The sequence below is a fragment of the Heloderma suspectum genome, chromosome 4 (assembly GCF_057233095.1).
Source record: "Heloderma suspectum isolate Gila_16-S chromosome 4, 16-S_ref, whole genome shotgun sequence".
Lineage (NCBI taxonomy): Eukaryota > Metazoa > Chordata > Lepidosauria > Squamata > Helodermatidae > Heloderma > Heloderma suspectum.
Window position 1 is genome coordinate 238,181,979 of NC_139461.1, and position 22,596 is coordinate 238,204,574.

At 48.0% G+C, this 22,596-nt stretch overlaps 1 protein-coding gene and 2 pseudogenes across 1 annotated transcript in view; 2 read left to right on the forward strand and 1 right to left on the reverse strand.

Moving 5' to 3' along the window:
• Nucleotides 1-22,596, reverse strand: part of TIE1 (tyrosine kinase with immunoglobulin like and EGF like domains 1) — a 44,956-nt gene that overhangs the window by 16,601 nt on the left and 5,759 nt on the right. Inside the window, exons 2-12 of the mRNA XM_084848290.1 lie at nucleotides 21,494-21,778; nucleotides 18,809-18,919; nucleotides 17,905-18,060; nucleotides 15,584-15,715; nucleotides 13,825-13,965; nucleotides 10,055-10,183; nucleotides 9,644-9,789; nucleotides 8,887-9,031; nucleotides 8,237-8,395; nucleotides 7,704-7,841; nucleotides 5,944-6,234 (exon numbers count right to left, since the gene is read on the reverse strand). Coding sequence (XP_084704416.1) covers nucleotides 5,944-6,234; nucleotides 7,704-7,841; nucleotides 8,237-8,395; nucleotides 8,887-9,031; nucleotides 9,644-9,789; nucleotides 10,055-10,183; nucleotides 13,825-13,965; nucleotides 15,584-15,715; nucleotides 17,905-18,060; nucleotides 18,809-18,919; nucleotides 21,494-21,778 — 1,833 coding nt within the window. The remainder of the gene's footprint in view (nucleotides 1-5,943; nucleotides 6,235-7,703; nucleotides 7,842-8,236; nucleotides 8,396-8,886; nucleotides 9,032-9,643; nucleotides 9,790-10,054; nucleotides 10,184-13,824; nucleotides 13,966-15,583; nucleotides 15,716-17,904; nucleotides 18,061-18,808; nucleotides 18,920-21,493; nucleotides 21,779-22,596) is intronic.
• Nucleotides 253-2,323, forward strand: LOC146348296 (18S ribosomal RNA; annotated as a pseudogene).
• On the forward strand, nucleotides 3,911-4,063 carry LOC146348297 (5.8S ribosomal RNA; annotated as a pseudogene).

Here is a 22,596-nt window from a genome sequence, read left to right on the forward strand (position 1 = left end):
GTGGGTCTGAGACTCTTCCTATTTCCCTCCCTTTGGGGTGCTTCCTTCTCTAGCTGCCAAGATTCTTCCATTAGCTGTGTCCCACGTGGGGCAGTGGCAGGTGCATAACCCCTGAGCAAGTGTCGTGCTCTGGGGCTCCCTCTCCCAATGTTAGGAGGTGAGGAGGCTCCTGCTTGCTGTTGACCCCAGGCTGGGCTCCTGAGCACAGCAGGGCTGGTCTGTCTGCCAGCAGCAGCCTCAGAGCTGTGCAGCTATCTGGTTGATCTTGCCAATAGCATATGCTTATCTCAAAGAATAAGCCATGCATGTCTAGGTATACATGGGTGTTACAGTGAAATTGTGAATGGCTCATTAAATCAGTTATGGTTCTTTTGCTCACTTCAACTGTTACTTAGATAAGTGTGGAAATTCTAGAGCTAATACATGCCAATGAGTGCTGACCTCGTGCATGCATTTATCAGACCAAAACCAAGCCAGGCTTGCCCAGCCCAGCCACACTGGTGATTCAGGGTGATTGCACACCCCTGTGGCAGTGATGACGCATTTGCACATCTGCCCTATCCACTTTTGATGGGACTTCCTGTGCTAACCATGCTGACCATGGGCAACAGGGAATCAGGATCTGATTCTGGAGAGGGAGCCTGAGAAATGGCTACCACATCCAAGGAAGGCAGCAGCTGCACAAATTGCTCACTCCCAAACTGGGAAGGAAAGGAAAGGTTCCTCCTGTGCAAGCAACGGGTCATTACTGACCCCTAGAGGGACGCCTGCTTACACTGGCATTTTCATGGCAGACTATAGCGGGGTGGTTTGCCATTGCCTTCCCCAGTCGTGACTACCTTTCCCCCAGCAAGCTGGGTACTCATTTTACCGACCTCGGAAGGATGGAAGGCTGAGTCGACCTGAGCCGGCTACCTGGGACCCAGCTTCCGCTGGGATCGAACTCAGGTCATGGGGAGAGTTTCAGTTGCAATACTGCCGCCTACAAAAAATAACAATGCAGGATACTTTCAAGGTCCTGTAATTGGAACAAGCACACTTTAAACCCTTTAATGAGGATCTATTGGAGGGCAAGTCTGGTGCTGGCAGCCACAGTAATTCCAGCTCCAATAACATATATTAAATTTGTTGCAGTTAAAAAGCTCATCATTGGATCTTGGGATCGAACCAGCAGTCTGCTGGAAGGTGAGCTTCCGCCTGTCCCAGCCCCTGCCTCTCGACATCCCCTCAATACTCTTAACTGAGCGTCCCAAGAGTCCAAAGCATTTACTTTGAAAAAATTAGAGTGTTCAAAGCAGGCCAGTCACTGGAATACTCCGGCGAGGAATAATAGAATAGAACTCCAGTGCTATTTTGTTGGTTTTTGGAACTGGAGCCATGATTAAGAAGGATGGCCGGGGGCATTCATATGGTGTCATTAGAGGTGAAATTCTTCAGCCAGTGCAAGATGAACCGGAGCAAAAGCATTTGCCATGTTTTCATTAATTAAGAAAGAAAGTTGGATGTACGAAGACAATCAGGTACCATTGTAGTTCCAACCATAAATGACATTGATTAGTGAGCCAGAGGCATTATTCCCATGACCTGCCAGGCAGCTTCCGGGAAACCAAAGTCTCTGGGTTCCAGAGGAGTATGGTTGCAAAGCTGAAACATAAAGAGATTGATGGAAGAGCAACACCAGGAGTGGAGCCTGCAGCTTAATTTGACTCAGCACAGGAAACCTCACCCAGCCCAGACATGGAAAGGATAGACAGATTGCTAGCTCTTCCTTGATTCAGTGGGTGGTGGTGCATGGGCATTCTTAGATGGTGGAGTGAATTGTCTAGTTAATTCCAGTAATGAATGAGACTGTGGCACACTAGCTAGCTATGTGACCCCTGAGCAGTCAGTGTCCAACTTCTTAGAGGGACAAATGCCGTTCAGCCACATGAGACTGAGCAATAACAGGTCGGTCAATGCTTAGCTATCCAGGGCTGTATGCACCTTGTAGTGAGTGGCTCAGCATGTGTCTACCCTACACTGACGGGTGCGGGTAACCTGTTGAACCCATTCGTGATGGGCATTGGGGATTGCATTTATTCCCCATGAATGAGGAATTCCCAGTAAGTGCGGGCCATAAGCTCACACTGATTCAGTCCCTGCCCTTTGTACACACTGCCTGTCGCTACTACCAATTGGATGGTTTAATGAGACCCTTGGATTGGCCCCGCTGGGGTCAGCCATGGCCCTGGTGGAACATTGAGAAGACAGTTGAACTTGACTGTCTAGAGGAAGTAAATGTTGTAATGAGGTTTCAGTAGACGAACCTGGGGAAGAATAATTAATGTGACTGTGACGCAGAGATGAGAGTGCAAGGCACCCCCTTTGGCAGGCCTGACAGCCCACACCTGACCCAGTCCTTTGTGCCACTGCTGCCGCTGCTGCTCCCCCTTGTGAGGACGGCAGGATGGTACAGGATGAGGACTGGGTGGGTGGCTTGGAAATGCAGGATGGAGGCATGTGAGGGTCCGGGCAGAGGTGCCAGGGTGAGGCTCCCCGCTGCTCTTACGATGCCTGAGTATGACACCCCTGGGGTGGCCTCCCAGTGCTGCTGTGGCAGTCATTCACTCCATAGCTCCACCGGCTGCCCAGCCTTGCCTGCCTTTACCCTTCTGGGGCATGGGGTGGGGGGAGACAGCCACTGGGATGTGGATGAGTGGGCATCATGTCATCCTTGTGAGGTTCCCCCGTGGACAGGCCCAGCCTCTTCTCATGTCCCCATGGGTGTGCTGGACCAAACGGAGGGAAACTCCAGTGGCTGAATGGTGGGATGGTGGAAGCAATGGGCCCCTTCTGCAGGACATCCTCTCCAGTGTGGGAGCCTTGTGGAGGGCTGAGGTGGTGGCTGCCTCAACCTTCTCTGCACTGGAGGGTAGAATGCAAAACTGTTTCCCTCCACCCAGGGCCAGGTACTTGTTGCCCTCTGGGACAGTGGTTCAAAGACTCACGTGGCCTCACCTAACTGTGCACTGCTATGGTCTGTTCTTGAATTTGGTGCCCATGCTCTGCACAGTGTTCCAGGTTGGCCATGGCCTTGGGTGAGGGTGTGTGCTGCTGTGGTCTGTTCCTGAGTTTCGTGCCCATGCCCCTTTGCTGGGCAGGGCTGTATGCCAGGGTGGCCATGGCCTTGGGTGAGGATGGGGATGGTGGGATCTGCCTCAGCCCCATGTGCCCTGCAGTTGTGAGGCCCCTTGCTGATGAGGCCTCTGTCAGGGTGGACACTGAGCCCATAAAATCCCAGAGAAGTTCTGATGCTGAGGAAGAGCAGTCGCTCCTGGGAGAGGAGCGCGCTCCTCTTTCCCAGGACCAACAGCTGACGGACCTCCCACCCACATTCCTAGTTTAGTTAGCAGTCCAGGGAGTGACCCAGCACAGATAGCAGACTGGGTGGATGCGCGGCGCAGACGCAGAAAGCGGCGCCAAATGGAGGGCGTGGAAAAGAGGCATAGCGCCCGGTTGGCGCTCAAAGAACGGTTGCGCCCAGAGGATCGAAGGGAAAAGGGGAGGGATTCTCCCTAGTCCTTATATTCAGGGGTCTGCCAGTAATTGCCTTTCAAACGGGGACCAACTGTTCCAACTTAGGGCATAGGGATGCTGCTGCTACCTGTAGAGTTGTTAAGTTGTAAAAAAAGAATAAAGCTTTAAAAAGAATCCCTTTGTCTGTGTCTGGACTTGGCTACTGGATTAGACTGAGAGAGCCCTCCAAGGAGCCCTTGACAGCCTCAGAGCGGGCCAAGCATAGGAGAGATTCCCACCAACCTCTGATTTGTTAGAGAGTTGAGAGGTGCCCCCTGTGCTGGGCATTGCATGGATGGGAGGAAGATCCTGCTCCCTCCCCCTGCCCCAAGAAAGAAAACCCACAAACTCGTACAACTCTTAGTGGTGGATGACTTGGCTTGTGCATCAACAAAGAATGCAGCTAGCTGTAAGAATTAATGTGATTTGCAGGACACATTGATCACTGACATCTCAAACGCACTTGCAGCCCTGGGTTCCTCCTGGGGGTATGCCTGTCTGAGCATCGCTTGGAGGTCAATTGCCCACAGGTCTCACCACGTCTCACACAGGGTGCATGGTGACAACAGGCTGGTGCACGGATGGGGGTTCGCTTGCAGGCATCCTCTCTCTTCCTTGGGCACCCCTGCATCCATCCGTGGCATGGTGCAAGCTATCCTCTGTGCCTGCCTCCATTTCGGGCTAGTGGTGGCAAGGTGCACTAAGCGCTCTCCCTCCCTCCCAGGCGATGGTGTTTGCGTACCACCCGAACACTGAGGGTCAGATCAGATATGGTGATCTGCTGAATTTAAGTATATTAGTCATCATATTTAATCATATTAGAAGAGAAACTAACCGGGATTCCAGTAACAGCGACTGAACAGGGAAGAGCGCAGCACCGAATCCCCATCCCATTGTGGGGCCCTTGCCGACCAAAAGGGAGCCAGGTTCAGATCCCCAAATCTGGAGTGGTGGAGATGGATGCTGTGAGGCATCCAGAGCAGTAATGCAACCAATTCTGGAGAAGTCATTGGGAGCCCCAGGAAGTTTCCCTTTTCTTTGTGAAGGGCAGGGAGCCCCAGAATGGGTTTGCTCTGAGAAAGGGGCCCAAGCCTTGGAAAGAGTTGCAGTTCCAGTCGTGTCCTGTGAGCTCTCACTAGCCCTTGAAAATCCAGGGAAGAGGGTGTAAATCTCGCACTGTGCTGCACCCATATCTGCAGCAGGTTTCCCGAGGAAACTGTTTGCCACGGATAGCCAAGCTGCCCAGCCCAGAGGGTTGTCCGCCTCGGGAGTGGAGCACAGCTGGAAGGTTCATGGGGAACCTGGTGCTAAATCATTCCTAGATGACTTTATTCTGGGTCACGGTTTCGTGTGTAGCACAGCAGCTTCCTTGCTGTGAGTCAGCCCTTGACAGGACCTTTGTCTGTGCTCTGGAGGCACTCCTCGTGGGAAGGGTATCAGCTCCCACCACACATCCAGGTAGACCAGGCCTCTGGGCAAGCTGGCAGCCCAGTGGGAAAGACCAGATTTCCACAGCCTCATGTCATCTTCTCTATAGGCAGATCTCGCCTCCAAGCACTTGTCAGTATAGGTGAGTAGAGTTGGCCTTCCAGCGGCTGTTGAGTAGATCTTGCCTACACCCGTGCTGGTAGACCTGGCCTCCAGAAACCTTGCTGCTCAGGCTAGAACCTATATTTCCCCCCTTGCTGCCTGGCTTCACCTTAACCACAACACATATACCTTACAACCATTAAACTGCTGCACTGCACCCAGGGAAGCCAGGTTTAATTCTGACCCAGGAACAGAGAACAGCCAGCCTGCTACACCTGGAGAGGCATGGTTACATTCTCACATTATGAGAGAGAGAGAGAGAGAGAGAGAGAGAGAGAAGGAAAACCTTCTCCTGATCTCCCATCCATCAGCCCCCTTCCTGGCTCCCCACCTCGGGTATGGTCCCTACTGACTTGATCTCTCATTCCTGCCCTAGTGGGTTGGCTGGCCTCTGAGAGAGACTTGGCTGGCCTCTGAGAGAGACTGGTAAAACACAGACTGGACTTTTGGGAACTGCCTCCATTCCATCACTCCCCGCCCTCTCAGTGATGTCAGTGCTCCACGTGACCCTGCCATGAGTCGCCAGTGGTATAAGGCAGCTTCCTATATTCCTAGGTTACCATGCAGTGGGAAGTGAATTAGATTTTTTCAGAGCCATCAATCACACAGCAATAGGCCAATCAGAGCCTGGCCCAGCTCTGCAGAGCACTGATCTAGCTGGGACATCTCTACCATAGTAGTTACTCTGCAAGAAAACACCTGGGAACAAAACTGTGCTTGAGTGAATCCCCACTCCCAGAGTCACGACTCCTCCAGTTCCCTCCCAACAGTAACAAATCCTGTGGCCAGACGGCTCACCTTTGCTGTTGATCTTGAACTTGTAGAGGTCAGATGGCGGTCCCAGGCTGGTGCAGTGGTAGACCAGCACATCCAGGCTGTAGTCAATTTTGAACATAAGGTTTGGAATATAGGCAGACTGTACAGTCATGGAAGTGATGTTCTCCTGATACACAAGCTCTTTGGCTGCGTCGTAGAGCCGGACAAGGAACCCAGAGCCCACAGTGTCACTACTGGACAACTTCCAGGTCACGTGGAGATTGTTGCTGTCTTCAATAAATGAGCCTTCAATCACAGGCTTGGCTGTGGGCTCTGTGTGAAGTAGAGAAATAGGAATCTATGAGCCAGATTCTGGTGCCAACAGTACTCAGGAGCAAGACATTCTGAGACTGTCTCTATTCAGCGTGGGCCACAAGCTTAGCACAGGCTTCTCTGTTGTCAGCTTTTAATGCAACATACAAGTGCAATTACTACTGTTTCAGCTTAGCAGTTAGGGTGCTTCCTCCTAGTGCTGCCAGTCAAACAGCATTGCTCAGCTATTCCGTCTTTCCCTCCTTAACAGATTTTCTGTTTTAATGGAAAGAAGGCTTAAAAAGCTCTTGGAAAGCACAGGAGGATTACAGATGGCAGACGAGAACATCTGGAAAGCACCCCCCCTCCATAAAATTCTGTGAATGAGGCAGGTCGATGGAGGTTGCTTCCAGATGAGGCTTTTATTGTGCCATCACCCTGCCTCATTCACAGAATTCTATGTGGGATCCAGATGGTGGTGTCTTCCACTTGGAACACTCCCATGTTTCCCCACTGCTTCTTCCATCTTCTTTCTTACCACAGAAAACCTGTTAAGAAAGAAAAGATGAAATTATAGGCATTTAGCATTTTAGCTTTCTAGACTTCTAGCTTTGCTGTTTTAAATCTGTATTTTAAATTCCTGCACTGCAGCTAGGTTTTATTGTGGTTGTATTGTTATATTGTGGTTTTAATGTTCTATATATTTTAAATTGTTTTATTGTGTGCCGTTTGGTTTGAATTTTTGTGAACCGCCCAGAGAGCTTCGGCTATTGGGCAGTATAGAAATGAAATGAATGAATGAATGAATGAATGAATAAATAAATAAATAAATAACTGCACAATGCCTTGTGATTGCTAGCACTAGACGCTATCCATCTGGAAGCAGACTGAGTTGCTCTTTCTAACTTGATTATTGTACTATATTGTTTGAGGTGCATTATTATTAGTAGTAGTAGAAGCAGTAGCAGTATATGTATTTATTTAAAGTCTGGGATTGGCATATGAGTCTCTTTCCATGACTAGCAGAAGCCAAATAATTCTGCAGAATAAAAAACATATATGCAAAGATGCTTAATGTGCATAATTTATAGAGGCCTTGATTTCTTGGTGCTGAATTGAGCTCATCTAGGTTAGAATGTTTATATTTTCTCATACACACACACACACACACACACACACACGGAGAGAAAGAGAGGGGGGAGGGGAGGGAGAGGGAGAGGTGGAAGGGAGAGAGAAGCACAAAGTAAACAGCTTTTGGGTATGTTTTCTCAGACTGAAAGGATGGCTGGACAAGGCCCATATCCTGGTTGGGTCCAGGCCATAATAAACAGGCCCATTTCCTTTTCCACATCCTGGAAGCAGCTGTTCCTAAGAACAAACTGTAGGATACCCCAAATAGTACCCACACCGATTCTCTCTCTGTTTCTGGGCTTTCCTCATCCCCTACCCCAAACCTTAGAACCTTGGCTGACTGAGCATCAGCTACTGACCTTGGCACTCTGTTACCATGACAGCCTGGGGGCCAGGGGCACCTTCCCCTCCGTGTCCAGGACGTGTTAGCTGCACCTTAACAAGGTAGGCTGTGACAGGTCGCAAGTTCATCAGGGTGATGTTCTGGGCATTGTCAACTGTTGATCAGATTAGCATCTGTTAGTACAAGAATCTCCACATGTTCTTGCTGTAGGGAGTCCTCTGTGCAAAACTTTTAACTGGGATCTACAAGTCTGTGACCTTCCCATCCTGCCCAATATCCTTCCATCTTCTATTATCTATTGTAATGCAGAAATAGTATTAGTCTTTCTCAGTGCCATGCTTAACCTTTGGGCCTAGGACATGACAGCCAGATCTCCCAGGCCTGTTGCAACTGAAGAATATGCCCGAAGAGGCCTTGTGTTGCTCCCCACCCCCAGTGGAATATATTGGGCCCCTCTCTCTATGGCTGAGAAGAACTAAAGCTACAGCAGATACAGATTGGAGAAAGCCCTGCAGTGAGCACAGAGGGCAGAAATAACAAATCCCTTACCTACAATGGATGACCAGCGAGAAGTGCCTGCTTGGGGTTTGTACAGAACCTTGATGGAGACGATGGGTCCATCACCTGAGAAATCCCCCATAGGGGATATCACAAGCTGTTGACTCTGCTTGGCCAGAAATCTGGGCGGGCTTAGTGGCACAGGAGGCACTAGGGAAGGGAATAGCGTCAATGTTGGAGAATCCATCCCAAACAAGACAAAGGATGTGCAGATTTCACCTCTATCCTTGGGAGAAAGGTGACTTGAACACTCAGAACAGATCTGCAGCAGTTATTTCTCATGGGCTATTTCCCTGAACAGAACTTGACACAATCTTCATCCTGTGTTCTGTTCCTAATTAATGCTCCACTTCTGGCTTCTTTACTTAAAAATGAGTACCACATGACAACCATGATACCTTCATATTGCCTGGACAAGTATTGCAGAATGTCTATGGGGAGGTGCTAGGGAGCTTGGGCCAGAATTTCCTCTTTGAAAAAAAACTCAGCAAAATGAAACTTTGCAAACTTTGTGCAGCAACATTTCAGTACCCAAGTCCCATGAAACAAAAGATGCCCCCCCTCCTATGACTTGGCACTTCCCAGAGGCAGAGTATGAATAGCTTGTGCCCTGAAATCTCACAATCTGCTCTGCTTCTCACCTTTCACATTGACCTTGAATTTGCCACTATCCTGCCCCCCCGTAGTCGAGACACGACATTCCCAGAGGCTAGTGTCAGAGAGGACCAGTGGTGGCACTTGAAACTCACAGGTAGTCATGTCCTTTTCCATGATGGCTTTCCTAGACTGGACAGGAGAAAAGAGCACAGTCATATCCTGCCAAGTCTCCTGCTTATGAACATCTGTGGAGAAACACAGTCCCATTGGGAAACAAGGCAGGGTTGGCCTTAGCTCCATCCTTACCAACACCAATTCAGAAAAACAAATACTACGATAGGCCACCAGCAGCATTTCCCAACTTGGTGCTCTCCACATGTTTTGGCCTACAACTCCCAGGATTTCTGACTACTGGCCATGCTGGCTGGGGCTGATGGGAGTTGAAGTCCAAAGACCTGGAAGGCACAAAGTTGGGGAAGGGTGTCCTAGAGGCTCCTAGAGGTTGCCTTCCCCAGATTTCACCCTGACATCTCATGAAATCCTTAGCAATGATATGGGGGACTGTAGCAGCAGAAACCGCTTGTATATGTTCTTTGATGACAATGGCCAGAGTCACAGATGTAAAATCTGCTCTGACTGCTCTGATGAACAGGGCTTGCTACAGGGCAGCTGTTAGGGGCTTGTCCTCTTCCATCTCCCCTCACCCTCTGGTTTATAACATTCCATGTGGGTTTAACATTATCTCTCCACTGTCTGCTTGGGACTGGACAGGGTCTGACTCAGGTTATGATGGTACTTTACCACGATCACTGTTCCATCAGCCTTGCGCAGTTCAATGCTGTCACGCACAGGGGGTGGGTTGCCTGTTGCTATGCAGGTAAGTACAGGCTGGGAGCCGAGGTTGAACTCCAAGTGAGAGACCAAGTTGATGATCTGGGGTATCCGGTCTTGGCAAAGGACATCATAATAAGAGGAAAAGTGATTACAGTGGTAGTAACAAAGCTTTTTAAAACGTGCAGCAGATGTGATGATCTTTGTCCCCTGCTTCCCTCCACCTCTAGGAGGTGATCAAATGATCCAGTAAGCGGGGCCTCTACCCCTTGTCTACCCCTTGTCTAGCCCTTGTCTAGCCCGTGTCTGGAAGTTCTCCTGCACTGAGCCAGTCTCCTGCTGTTCGTTCCACATATAATTTACATTCCAAGGTGCTTTTACCTGACTTTTCACAGTGCTGTCCATGCCAACCAGATGGGCAAATACAGCCACTAAACCGGTTGCAGGTGCCCCCATTCTGGCAGTGACACTCCAGGGCACAGTCAGGGCCATACCTCTCAGGGGAACAAGCTGTGGGAAGAGCACAGGGAAGGCAAGTCAGCCTCTTCTGGCCATGACTCAGAGACTGAAGTTATATAGGTCAAGGTTATGTGGCAGACTTCACATGTGTTACTTAAAGCTCTTTTGAACCTTTCTCCCAAGGCTGGTGTGCAAGCATGGAAGACAGAGAAGCAGGTAGTCTTACACCTGCATTTCAACTTATCTGCATTTTTTGTGTCACCTGTAAACAGATACAGTTTATTTGAAGCAAATTCTTAGACTCCTGCTCAACATTTTTCCATAGTGCTGTACACATTTAGGTATACCTTTTTCTCATTTTCATCTCACTATATAGAATTCTGTGTGTGTGTGTGTGTGTGTGTGTATAACCCTATCCATTTCACCATTGCAGATTTCCTTCATCATCCTGTCTCTGCTGATAAATTCAGAGGGAATCCTTGTCAGTTCTATCAGTTCTGCTTTCTGTTGAAACTGACAGGATTAGGGGAAATGTCAGTTTCACTAACGCTGTGGAAATGTCACCTGTTCACTCCTTTTTCTTGTTTTTGCTACTCAAAAGTGGGGAGGGGGATTTTTGTTTTCCCTTCAAATACATGCATGCATGGTAGTGCAGAACATTTTAAATTAAATACAGAATAAAACCCTGACAATGCATTAATGAAGCTTACTGCATTTCCCCAACCTTGCTAGTCTCACCAGAGAGCAGAGTCAGGCAACACTGAAGAAAATGGTAGTGGGCCTGTCCTGACAAATACCTGTGGAATCTGAGTCTAGTCACAGGATGGTATGGGTCAGCATCCAGGATAGGCACATCCAGGAGTGTTTTCTTCTGCATGAGGTGGAGGGGTGTGTGGCAGGAAAGTCATGATTTGTGAACAGTAATACATGTACAGGAACAAAGGGGAAGATTTTCATAGGATAATTAAAACACTTTAAAATGCATGTGTGAATTTGATCTTACAGGTCAAGGATGATAAGCTCTGTGAACCACAGGGTGTGTCACGTATAATGTGTGCAAGGCTTTGGGTAATTTGGTTCCCCTGAAAGCATCCTTCCCATTTTAAGGGGAATTCCTTTTAAAAGGGGTTCCTTTTATGATTCTCTTTACTATAGAGCTTCCTGCTCACAAGGATGCTTCTTTTGTTGGCGTGTTAGGGCCAAGCAGGCGGGAAACTATTCTAAAGAAACAAAGGGAGGAAGCTACTCTCTCCTGGATGTCAGCCAGGCAGAATCCCAACAGAGAAAGCAACCAAAGCTGGACAAAAGTACTAAGCACAGTTGTGTGTCAATGGAGGAGGGGTTCTTGACTTCTTTTCTACATACAGATTTTCCATGTGACTACTCTGTTGGTAGTAACAATGAAACTGGAAGTTTACCTGAAAACTTTAATGACACACCTTAGTGAAATTTGCCTTCCTCAATACTATTCTGATATCCATGGGTCCTGACCACCCCTGCTGGAGCCTTTCTTTCCCATGGAATCATTAAAGCTCACTTGTCTTTGGAAGTTGATATGGCCTAATTTTCATGTTCCCCTTCTGATTTGGTAAAGTCACAATGAGTTATCATAGAACCATAGAACAGTAGGGCTGGAAGGGGCCTACAAGGCCATCGAGTCCAACCCCCTGCTCAGTGCAGGAATCCAAGTCAGAGCATCCCTGACAGATGGCTGTCCAGCCTCATCTTGAAGGCCTCCAGTGTGGGAGAGCCCACCACCTCCCTAGGGAATTGGTTCCATTGTCGTATTGCTCTAACAGTCAGGAAGTTTTTCCTGATGTTCAGCCGGAATCTGGCTTCTTGGAACTTGAGCCCATGATTCCGTGTCCTGCACTCTGGGATGATCAAGAAGAGATCCTGGCCTTCCTTTCTGTGACAACCTTTCAAGTACTTGAAGAGTGCTATCGTATCGTCTTCTCTTCTCAAGGCTAAACATGCCCAGTTCTTTCAGTCTCCCTTCATAGGGCTTTGTTTCCATTCCCCTGATCATCTTTGTTGCCCTCCTCTGAACCCTCTCCAGTTTGTCTGCATCCTTCTTAAAGTGTGCTGCCCAGAACTGGACACAGTGTTCCAGATGAGGCCTAACCAGTGCTGAGTAAAGGGGAACTAGTACTTCCCGGGATTTGGAAGCTATGCTTCTATTAATGCAGCCCAAAAGAGCATTTGCCTTTTTTGCAGCCACATCACATTGTTGGCTCATATTCAGCTTGTGATGGACAACAATTCCAAGATCCTTCTTGCTTGTAGTGTTGTTGAGCCACGTATCCCCCATCTTGTAATTGTGCATTTGGTTTCTTTTTCCTAGGTGCAGAACTTGGCATTTATCCGTATTAAATGTCATTCTGTTGTTTTCTGCCCAGCGCTCCAGTCTATCCGGATCACTTTGAATTTTGTTTCTGTCTTCCAAAGTATTAGCTATCCCGCCCAACATGAGTTCATGTTACAATGTTGATTTCCATAAGGGATGGGGAACATGTGACCCTCCAGATGCTGTTGGACTGTAGTTCCCATCAGCCCTCACCATTGACTATGCTGGCTAGGGCTGATGGGAGTTGTAGTCCAACATCATCTGCAGGGCCACATGTTCCCCATCACTGTCATAAGGAATGTTTTGTCTGAATCCTCCCTTGTGTGCTGAGAACTGGAATTTATCATTTCAAGGCAGATTTTAGTCTTCGAACATTTGCCCCAATATGGTAAACATTAGCTTTCTCCATCCCCAGACAAGGGCATTTTCAAACAAAAACTTTACAACATGACATTGACAGGGTAAAAAATAGCATTTCATGGTAACTTTGCCATATCGAAAAGTAACATGAGAATCAGATCCCAACTGCTGTCATATTACCTTTTATATCTCAGTTGCTGCTTTGCACCCATTCAAGTACCAAAAGCTTCAGGAAATTGCATGATGACCATGTGGGGTATGGAACCACAGAGACTTTATAAAACAAGGCATGGTTATTACTTAAGAATATGACATGGACATTTGATGATGTGGTTACACCCTTCAAGCATTGAAGGTTTGTTTTTTAAGGGATGTACACATTTTGTTAAATCCATCCTGTCTGTGTTTCACAGATCGTCAGGCATCTTTCGTTCCATCATCCACTCCTTGATAGAATCAGATTTTTCTCAATTTCCTGAACTTGCATTCATGTTGGAAATGTGCACTGTGCACATTTTCATTTCTGAAAATGTGCCAATGTACAAATCCCCCACAAATCCGCTTTAGCCTGTGGGGGGGAAATGCACATTTTCAGTAGGGCTTTTTCTTTGTATTTTTCAAATTTTTGTATGACTAAATTTGCGTACAATTCTGGAAAGTAAAAAAACCCTGTCCTCAAGTCTGCATAAGTCAGACATAGCCGGTCTGCTGCGGGATCCAAGGATCAGATTCATAGAAATCCAAACTCATCGGAATCCATTCTGGATTTCGCCATCCCTGGTTTTTGTGCTGCCAAATGCTACACAGAGAGGAGGGGGAAAGGAAGGAGGCATCTGCTTTAGTCCTATGGTCCAGAGAACACAGGCTTCCATATTGATCCTTTCTAAGTAAGTCAGCTTCTGCCCTCTCCACTCCCACCCCTTGATCTCATTTAGTACCTCTGTGTACAAAAGTGCTCGGACAAATAAACTGCAGTTGGACATACCTGAGCTACATTGCAGATCACTCCATCCAGCAGCACAGGAACAGCCATATGGGTCAGGCAGGCAGAAGGCCAACCCCCTGCAGCCCTGCTCACTAGGGCACTTCTCCTGGCAGTCTCGCCCAAATCCACCTTCCCGACAAGCTGCAAAGCAAGATGGTTCTCATTAGGGATCAGCTCCCACCACAGCCATCAGTGGCTCACTCATTGCTCCTTCATGACCCTTCCGTCCCCATAAGGTTGTGTGAGAACCAATCCTACAATGCATTATTCCCCTTTGCTTTGTTCCCCACGTTTCTCCACCATGACCTCTTCGTTGAAGCCCAAGTCCATGTCCCTTTTTCTCAGAGAGCACCAGCTGATTCCTCTGCAGAGCTGCAAGCCATGGGATCTTCCACCCACACCTCATGTAGCCTTTGGAGGCCATCCGTGTGGCATGTGCAACTGCCCAAGCTGCTGCCACATCTCCTCCCTGATACCACCAATGCCAAATTCTCCTGCAAATCCTGCTCCACCAGGCCTGCTGCTCACCTGTTCACTGGGCAGTGTGTGTGTGCATGATCCTCGTGGGGAGAGCGGCACATGAGAATGACGCTTCTCATGTGCTGCCATCCTCTTGCAAATCAATCCCCCCACCCGAAATTGAGCAGCAGACTTAGGGGTGTGTGATTGTGATGGGGAGGATGGCATGTTGGGAGGGCTGTTCCCACATGCCATCCCCCCCATTAAGATCATGCTTCCCACAGTCTACTGTAGAGCTTTGGCAGGGGAGTATGATTTACATGAGCAGAATGAAGTGCAGGAACAATTAAACCTCCCACCCCTGTGCCCAGTCTTTGCTATTAATGTGTGTATATGACTCCTGTGTCTGTAAATGGGGGCAGGGAAGGGAGGCTGTGTGTACAAGAGGGGCAAGGGGGACACCAGCCAAAGCCCTGCCCATCAAGGCCCTACCCACCACCAGCTTTGGCCACCACCATGCAACCTCTGGCCCATCACCCGTTGCTACCCCTGGCCCACAGGGGTAAAAAGGTTGCTCACCCCCACCATAGATCATGGATTCTTATGTCTTCCCATCCCAGCCAGAGGTAAGTGTGGAGGAAGCGTGCGCTGTCCCCATCAACTAGGAAGCTTTTACAAAGAAGCACACACTGGCGCCAAGAGTGCTAGAATAGAGCAGACTGGACATTGGCACTTCTCCCATCCCTAATGACACATTCACACGAACATTTTGAACACTGTGATGCACAGCCAGAGCAGTGCTTGTATTCTGCTGGCCCCCCTTCTCTTCCTGCACAGACCCCACAACAAAAGGGGTCCAGCTGCCATCAGCACTGGCCATGTAGCTTGCACAACTAGATTTCCAGTTTCAAAGCAATGACCTTGCTTTATTTAGGAACCCTTTCACATGTACCCTACATGTGCAACCATGTTGAGAGGATAGCCTGAAAAGTGGTTGTGAAGGCATGCCCTAAGAATGAGCTGTCCCTGGGACTTTAGGGAGGGGAAGTACAAGCCAGACACATCAGGGGCTGGCCCTGAGTGGGATTTAAAAAAAGACCCAGATAGGGCAGTACCAAGGGATGATGTGGCCCTCACATGATACACACAGGTAAGCAGAGCCTTGGTTCAGCATCCAGTTAGGTTCCATTCATGCGGCACCAAGTGGCAATCCCAGCTATGCTTTGTGCACATTTACAACTTCAGTCTGTGGAACAGAGATGTCCCTGTCCACCAAATCCAGCCCTGTGGTACGTCTAACCTTTTTCACAGCGGGTGCCCATGAACCCTGGTGGACAGATGCATTCGCCCACAATATGGTGGCAGACGCCTCCATTCAGACAGTCAGGACAGTCCTTGTCACAAAAGGAGCCCCATTTCTTGTCTGCACAACCTGTGGAGAGAAAGGGGGGTGGAGAGGGGGTGAGAGATGTAGATGTGCCCAGGAAGCAAGGATCACAGCAGAGTCACCAGCAGCCTCCCACTCAGGCCATATTCACAGGTGTGTTCATCCCTCTCTGGCAGCAACCTCCTCAAGTGACAGCTTGCAGATATTAAAACAAGGACCACAGAAAAAGCTTTCATATCTCCTCAAACCATAGTCCTCAATGGAAGCTGCTTACATGTCCAATGGAGAATCATCAGATGCTGAGACACTGAGCGATGCGCACTCATGTATGAAACAGCAACAGAGGGTCTTAAAGACTAACAGATGAGGCCTTTATGGTGCCATCGCCCTGCCTCATTCACTGCAGATGTCACCCACTCATAACCTTCCCATGTTTTCTTACAGCTTCTTCATTCATTCAGAAAATTAGTTAAGGAGAAAAAGACGGAACAGCTGCACAAGGCCCTCTGGTTGTCAGCATGAGGTCTAGGGATGGCCGAATCTGTCCATTTCCATTTCTCTCCATTTCTCATTTTTCCTGCCTTAAGATCAGTTTGTCCTGAACCTTGAGAATTGTTCCAATCTTAAGTCTGGTTCATCCTGATCTTTGAGTATGTCTTTTTTGAAAGTTCACACAAAAATCTTTGTGTATGTATCTCCTAGTACACATACTTTTGTATACAATTTTGCCCAATATACACATTCCTTTGCAAGTAGTTTTCCTCATATAATGTATTTTTCTGTTATTTTCACTAACACGTGCATTTTTGTGCGCGATTTCCTGTAATGTACACATGTTTGTATATTACATTTTTGTTTTTTATTGGTGAATTCCACTGCAAAATTCGGAGAAGGGTGAATTTGGAAGGATAACCGAGTTTTGGTTCACTTATTGGTTCAAAAGTGAGAAATTAGGTAAGTTTGCATAAAAATGCAAATGCATAAAAATGCAATTTCTCCCCCATCTATAGCTAGGAGCCCTCAGTCTGGGAGCACCCCTTACAATGCAATCCTATGCACATCTACTCAGACGTAAATCACATTGTGCAGAATGGGACTTACTCCCAGGTACGTGTGTATAGGGATCACACTCTGAGTCTTTAAGGTGCCACAAGACTCTTTGTTGTTTCCACGGCAATAAACTAACAGAGCTACCCCTCCCAGTGGAGGCTGGTGGCTCCGATGCCAGTGCAGCAATGAATTCACTCCAGGTTTCAGTCAGAACCAGTCAGAACTCTAACAGAGCTATCCAGCGTGCTTCGCACCTTGGTTCTGACTGAAACCCAGAGCAGATTTACTGCCCCAATGACATCAGAGCCACCAGCCTCCACTAACCCCTCGGGAAATGGTTACTAATGTATGAAGCATACATATACCACAGCCAACGACTTGACTAAACATTAGTGGGGAGTCTGTGGCTGCCACCCCCCACGCATCTGCCTGATAAGTCTAATCACAGAAACACATGAGCATGATGTCATCACGTCCAACATTTCTTTGCTCCTGCTTACTGGCAGCCAGTTGAGGGGGCTGGGGAAAGGCTGACGGCAATGAGGTCACTTCCTGCATTTCTTTGGCTAGACTTTCCTGCAGAAATGTGTGCGGTAGTTGTGGACCAGCAATGAGTTCAGTCCCGAGAGGCAGTTGCGGGAGGAGTAAGACCCAGCCAAGGGCTCCCATAACTTTGTTAGTTGTGTAGAACAGGCCACTCCAGCAGGTGCAGACTGACATTTATTATCTAGTTGATTTATATCCTGCTCTTCAACTACAATCCTCAAAGTGGCTTGCAATATTTATAAAATACAAGGGATGCAACAAGAGCCACGTGTTCAAAGCACTAAACTGAAGAACACAACCGGCTCCGCTTGAGCCGAAGCCAGAATCTGATGTTCCTCCCCACAGGACAGGTGATATCAGTTAGCCAGGGGGCGGGGGAGTCCAACTGCAGCCCTGATGTTCGCTTCGCCTGCTCCTGCTTCCCTTGCTTTTCCTTCCTTCCCACGGGGCAGTTGATGTTATGCCAATGTAGTAAAGGCGGCAGCTGCTGAAATTCCCTCCTCCACACAGTTCCTAAGGGTACAGGTCAGAAGCCTTGTCTTCCTTTGCGCCTAATGTTCTAAGAAAAGGTGTCCAAACCAACAGTGCAAGTGTGCCAGAGGGCACGAAGCTATTGCCTCAGCGCTGCACAATCTCACCTCGCACGATCAACCTGAAGAAGGCACTTGACAAGGGGCTGTCCCCCATGAACGTGGCACTATAGATCCCATGATCTGCCATGCTAACGGATGACAGGTTCAGAGTGGACTGACTCTCCTTCACCTCACCCTGGTCCATGGTGCCACAGTAGGTCCCTGCATGGGAGACGGGAACAGGCAAGAAAAGCATGAGACCTGAAGTGTGAAAAAGCCCTGTTGATTTGGGGATTTTCTACAAGAGGCTTTTAACCCACCACTTTATCGGGATTTCTGCTTCTGGATTCTTTGCAGGATTAAGGTCGGCTACTTTACATGTGTTTTTTTTCCGGGCGGTTTCTTTTTCTACCTTTCTATACGTTCCATTACACAACCACTAGGTGGTGCTGTGGAATAGCAGAATTGCAGAAATACATGAGGGTTCTATGCCACCATTCATGATATACCGGACTTTCCTAGTTAGAAAAGAAAAACACTAAAATGGTTGCAAAGCACAGGAGAGGCCCTGGAGGATGACAGCATCGTGTAAAGCACCTGCAAAGTACTGTGGGTGAGGAATCACGAGTGCACAACAAATGCCTCATGTAGAAAGGGTCTTGGTGGGCTCGCAACACACTCCAGCCTCCAATACAGAGGCCCATGCAGCCTAGAGTGTACCACTGGGGAAAGTAATTAGTGCAGAAGAAGAACTGAGGAAGCAGTACAAGGCAACTCCTTCTAAGCCCATGGGCAGGGCTGCCTAGAGATGACTATTGCTGATGGACCAACAGCTCCCACAGAGGATGTCTGGCTGGATGCACCCCTGCAGGGAGTGTCAGGCTTTGAGAATTGTTCTGGGATAGAGGGGCTTCTGGAGAAGGGGGCAGATCTCACAAGAGCCATGCAGTTAGGGGAGGGAAGCACTTGCCATTCATTTTCCACAAGATGTCTGCATTCTTCCTGTGCTTTATCTTGGCTACAAGTGTGGAAGGCTGGGAGAGACTGACTGTATGTGTCACCTTCTCTGGGATCAGGTGGGCTGCAAAATTGGACAGAAATAGAGGCCGGGTGAGACAGCAGGGCCTGCAACATTCTCTCTTCCTTGGTCATCACAGGGTCATGCTCTGCCTGATTGGCCTTGTCTTGGGTGCCATTGCATTCATGTCTGGGCTTTCCAGCACTTGCCTGAGCATCTCATCCTGCTTGACGATCCATGCATCGGCGTCCACATCTTTTGCAAGAAGGATAGGAGAACATGTAGGGTGAACTCATATATGTGAGATTAAAGTAGCTGTGTCCGTTTTACATAATGTGAGAAAATACCCCCTTTTGAAGGGTTTTTTTGGCATGTGAGGTAAGATTATTTTGCATCTTACTGCTACCTTATTCTTCTCTCAAAACCCGCCTTATGAATGTATCTCCCCAAGCCATACTTTAAACCAAGGGCAGGAAACCTGGTGCCCTCAAGATGTTTTTGATGACAACTTCCATAATCCCTGACCATTGGCCGTGCTGATGGGGCTTGTGAAAGTTATATTCCAAAGTATCTGTAGGGTTCCATGTTGGGGAAGAGAGTATCTAGAACTTTTACAGTGTATTTACAGTCTTGATTTTCAGCGGGGGCATTGTTCTGCCTCACCCAAATCAATGTCCCATGTACTTCAAAGGCCTTCTAAGAAAAGAAATGATCTTATCTAAAATACCTTATTCTTCCTGAGTTCTTTGTTTAAATTACCTGATTGATGGCTCTCTTCCTCGCTAGAAGAATTGCCCCCATATGGCTAATTGAATTCATGGTGCCATAGAATCCAGAGACTCTCCTTTGGGAGTCCCAGTAATGTCCATGGGAAATGTGTATGTTAAGCTCTCCCATTTGCTACCTGGTTGGATCTGTTTATCTACGCCATTAAGTGAGTTCTAATAGGAAATTAGGTATGAGTCCTATGTATCTAGTTACTGATCCTGAAAACCCGGGGAAAGAAGGATTGGGATTGGCTAGAAGTGGAAATGTTATGATGCTACAGTTCCTTCACATGTGGTGTTTTGTTGCTTTTTCAAAAGAGATATTTGGAATAAATCAAGGCTGCAGTCCAACACAGGTATGCTTAGCCACATTGGAGTCACACATATTTAAGCACATCTAACTGTGATGAACTCTTCATTCATTGCCAGTTGATGCTGCATTGTTGCAACTGAGTTCAGACTGCAGGATCTACTTGGAACAGATCAGGTTTTGTGGATCTTGACTGAATATGACCTCATAACTCCTGTTCCAATTTTATCCCTGACTTAGTACCTCCATTAGTGTCCTTTTTCTTTGTTCTCTGTGCTTAATTCTGTGATTCTTTTTTCTTTGTAACTGGTTCTGAGGCCACTGACTATTCCGAGAGCATCTCTACATCAGCCTAAACTCCCGCATTTAAAACGGGCTTTCTGCTTCTGTTGTAAATGCAGAATCACAATGGACTCCCTTTACACATGCTTCCTTCCCCTCCCCCTTTCCCCCTCCTTCTCCCCCTTATCTGAGTCTTCCATATTTCATCGGTCTAGCTCCTCTTCTTTCGGCTTTTCCTTTTTCACTGAGGGAACTCAAGCGGAACACAAGTGGGGTAATTTAATATATAATATATCCAATCTATTTAAAAATGGAATAAAGGTCATTTAGTGCAGGAGACGCCCTGGAGGTTGACGACGTCATCTAAAGGGCCCACAAACTTCTGTGAGTGAGCAATCTCCATAGCAGGATAAAAGCCCTATGTGAAGAAGCCCTGAGACTACAAAGTAGTAACTGGGGGGATGGTCTGGGAGACGCTGGATGGAGTTCAGACTCAAGGAGCAAGGGAAGCATTGTCTCTAGCCAGAATCGTTACCCTGGGGTCAAGGGTTGGCACTGTCAGTCACCTGCTGAGGCTCACTGACAAATCCCTGGAGCCCCTTGGACCTGCTGATGTTCCTCCTCCTCCTCCTCCTCCTCCTCCTCCTCCTCACTGTGGGCTCATCTGCCCTTTCCAAGTTAATAAACTGTGAGAAGAACAAGGAGAATGGGGAGTAACTTCAGCACATCTTTTCATCTCCTCTGGAAGAGAGTACAGATTAGGCCCAGAGGAAGAGGCAAGTGAATGAGCAGCAGCAACACTGTTGAGGAGGAAGTGTGTGTGTGTGTGTGTGTGTGTGTGAACACACACCATGTCCAAGGTCCCCCAAAACCTGGAACCAACACAGCCTGGTGTAGCTCCAGATTTTGCCTACCACAGATATTAATCAATATCCAGGCAGGCCTGGGGTTAAGAGACTAGCCCAGGATTAAAGACAAACTGACTGACCGATACTTGTTTTTCTTTGTCCTGCTGTGTAAACAGAGTGACTCCAGGCTCTAGGTTTGTGGAGAAACAGAATGAGAGAGAGAGAGAGAGAGAGAGAGAGAGAGAGAGAGAGAACACCCCATTACATCAGCTTTGGTGTATCACAGTGAGATAGGGGGCAAGCATTGAGAGAAATAGTAACTTCACAAGGGGCATCTCCCCTTACTCAGAAAGCATCAATTTTGGCCTTTCAATACCACAAAGATATACAGTCTCCTCAACGGGCCACGTGACTCTTTCTCAAGACTCACCATCCACGTTGTTGTGCACATACACTACCCTGGTTTGCTCTGACTGGGTCTTCCCCAAGCAGTACGTGATCCCCACCAGCTCTGCCCGGGAGAAGCCTCGCATCTGCACCTCATTGCTGCTGTTCTTGTACATCCGTAACTTGGATTTGGGATGGGTCATGATAATCTTATTGTCTCTGTCAATCTGGAGGCTGGCATTCCGCTCGCCAGTCACACAGGAGAGGTAGAAGCTGGTGTGGGAGGGACTCAGAACATTGGCCATCAGGGTGATATCCAGGATTGCTCCTGCATTGGAAGAACCAAAGAAGGGGTCATTTTATGGACATGGAGAGCAAAGGACACCAGCATAATTCACACAATCCCCTCAGCCAAGTCCTGTCTTGGCTCTAGAATAGGGGTGGACAACTTGTGGCCACCCAGATGTTTTCGCCTACAGTTCCTATCAACCCTAGCCAGCATAGCCAATGGTGAGGAATGATGGGTGTTGTAGGCCAAAACATCTGGAAAGCCACAAGTTGCCCATCCCTGCTCTAGAATCTAGCAGGATCCCAGCCTCACTCCTAGAAAAGAGAACTTTTTTTGGCATTCAATGGAGGCAGACCCCCATTATGGACCTAGAACTCAGGCAGGATAGTCTACCTGAGGCTTAGAACTGAGTAAGACCTCCCTCTTTCTTTACAGCATAGTCCCTAGCAAAGTACCTTCCTTGGGCCTACTTCCCACAAATGTGGGGAAAGAAAGGGGAGGTTGCTGGGAAGAGAGCCATCAAACCCTTTCCCCACAAAGCTCTTGCAAGTATGGCCCCTCCCAATCCCCTGGCAAATTGGTCTCAGCATCACAGGATGTGCTACTTTCTCCTGTTTGAGGTTGGCAAGGACAGACAAAACATCTACTTTCTTTCAACTGGATATAAACTTCAATGGTCCCTATTTACTAGAGACACAATACCTATTTTTGGGTACCCATCCCTACAAAATCACTGTCTGTATTTCCCTTATGGCGAGAACTTGGAGAGGGGAAAAGGCAGAAAGACACCAAATACAGGGCTTCCAGAAGGTTCATAGCACTACCAATCAAAAGACATGGTGTAGCTCAGGGGGTGG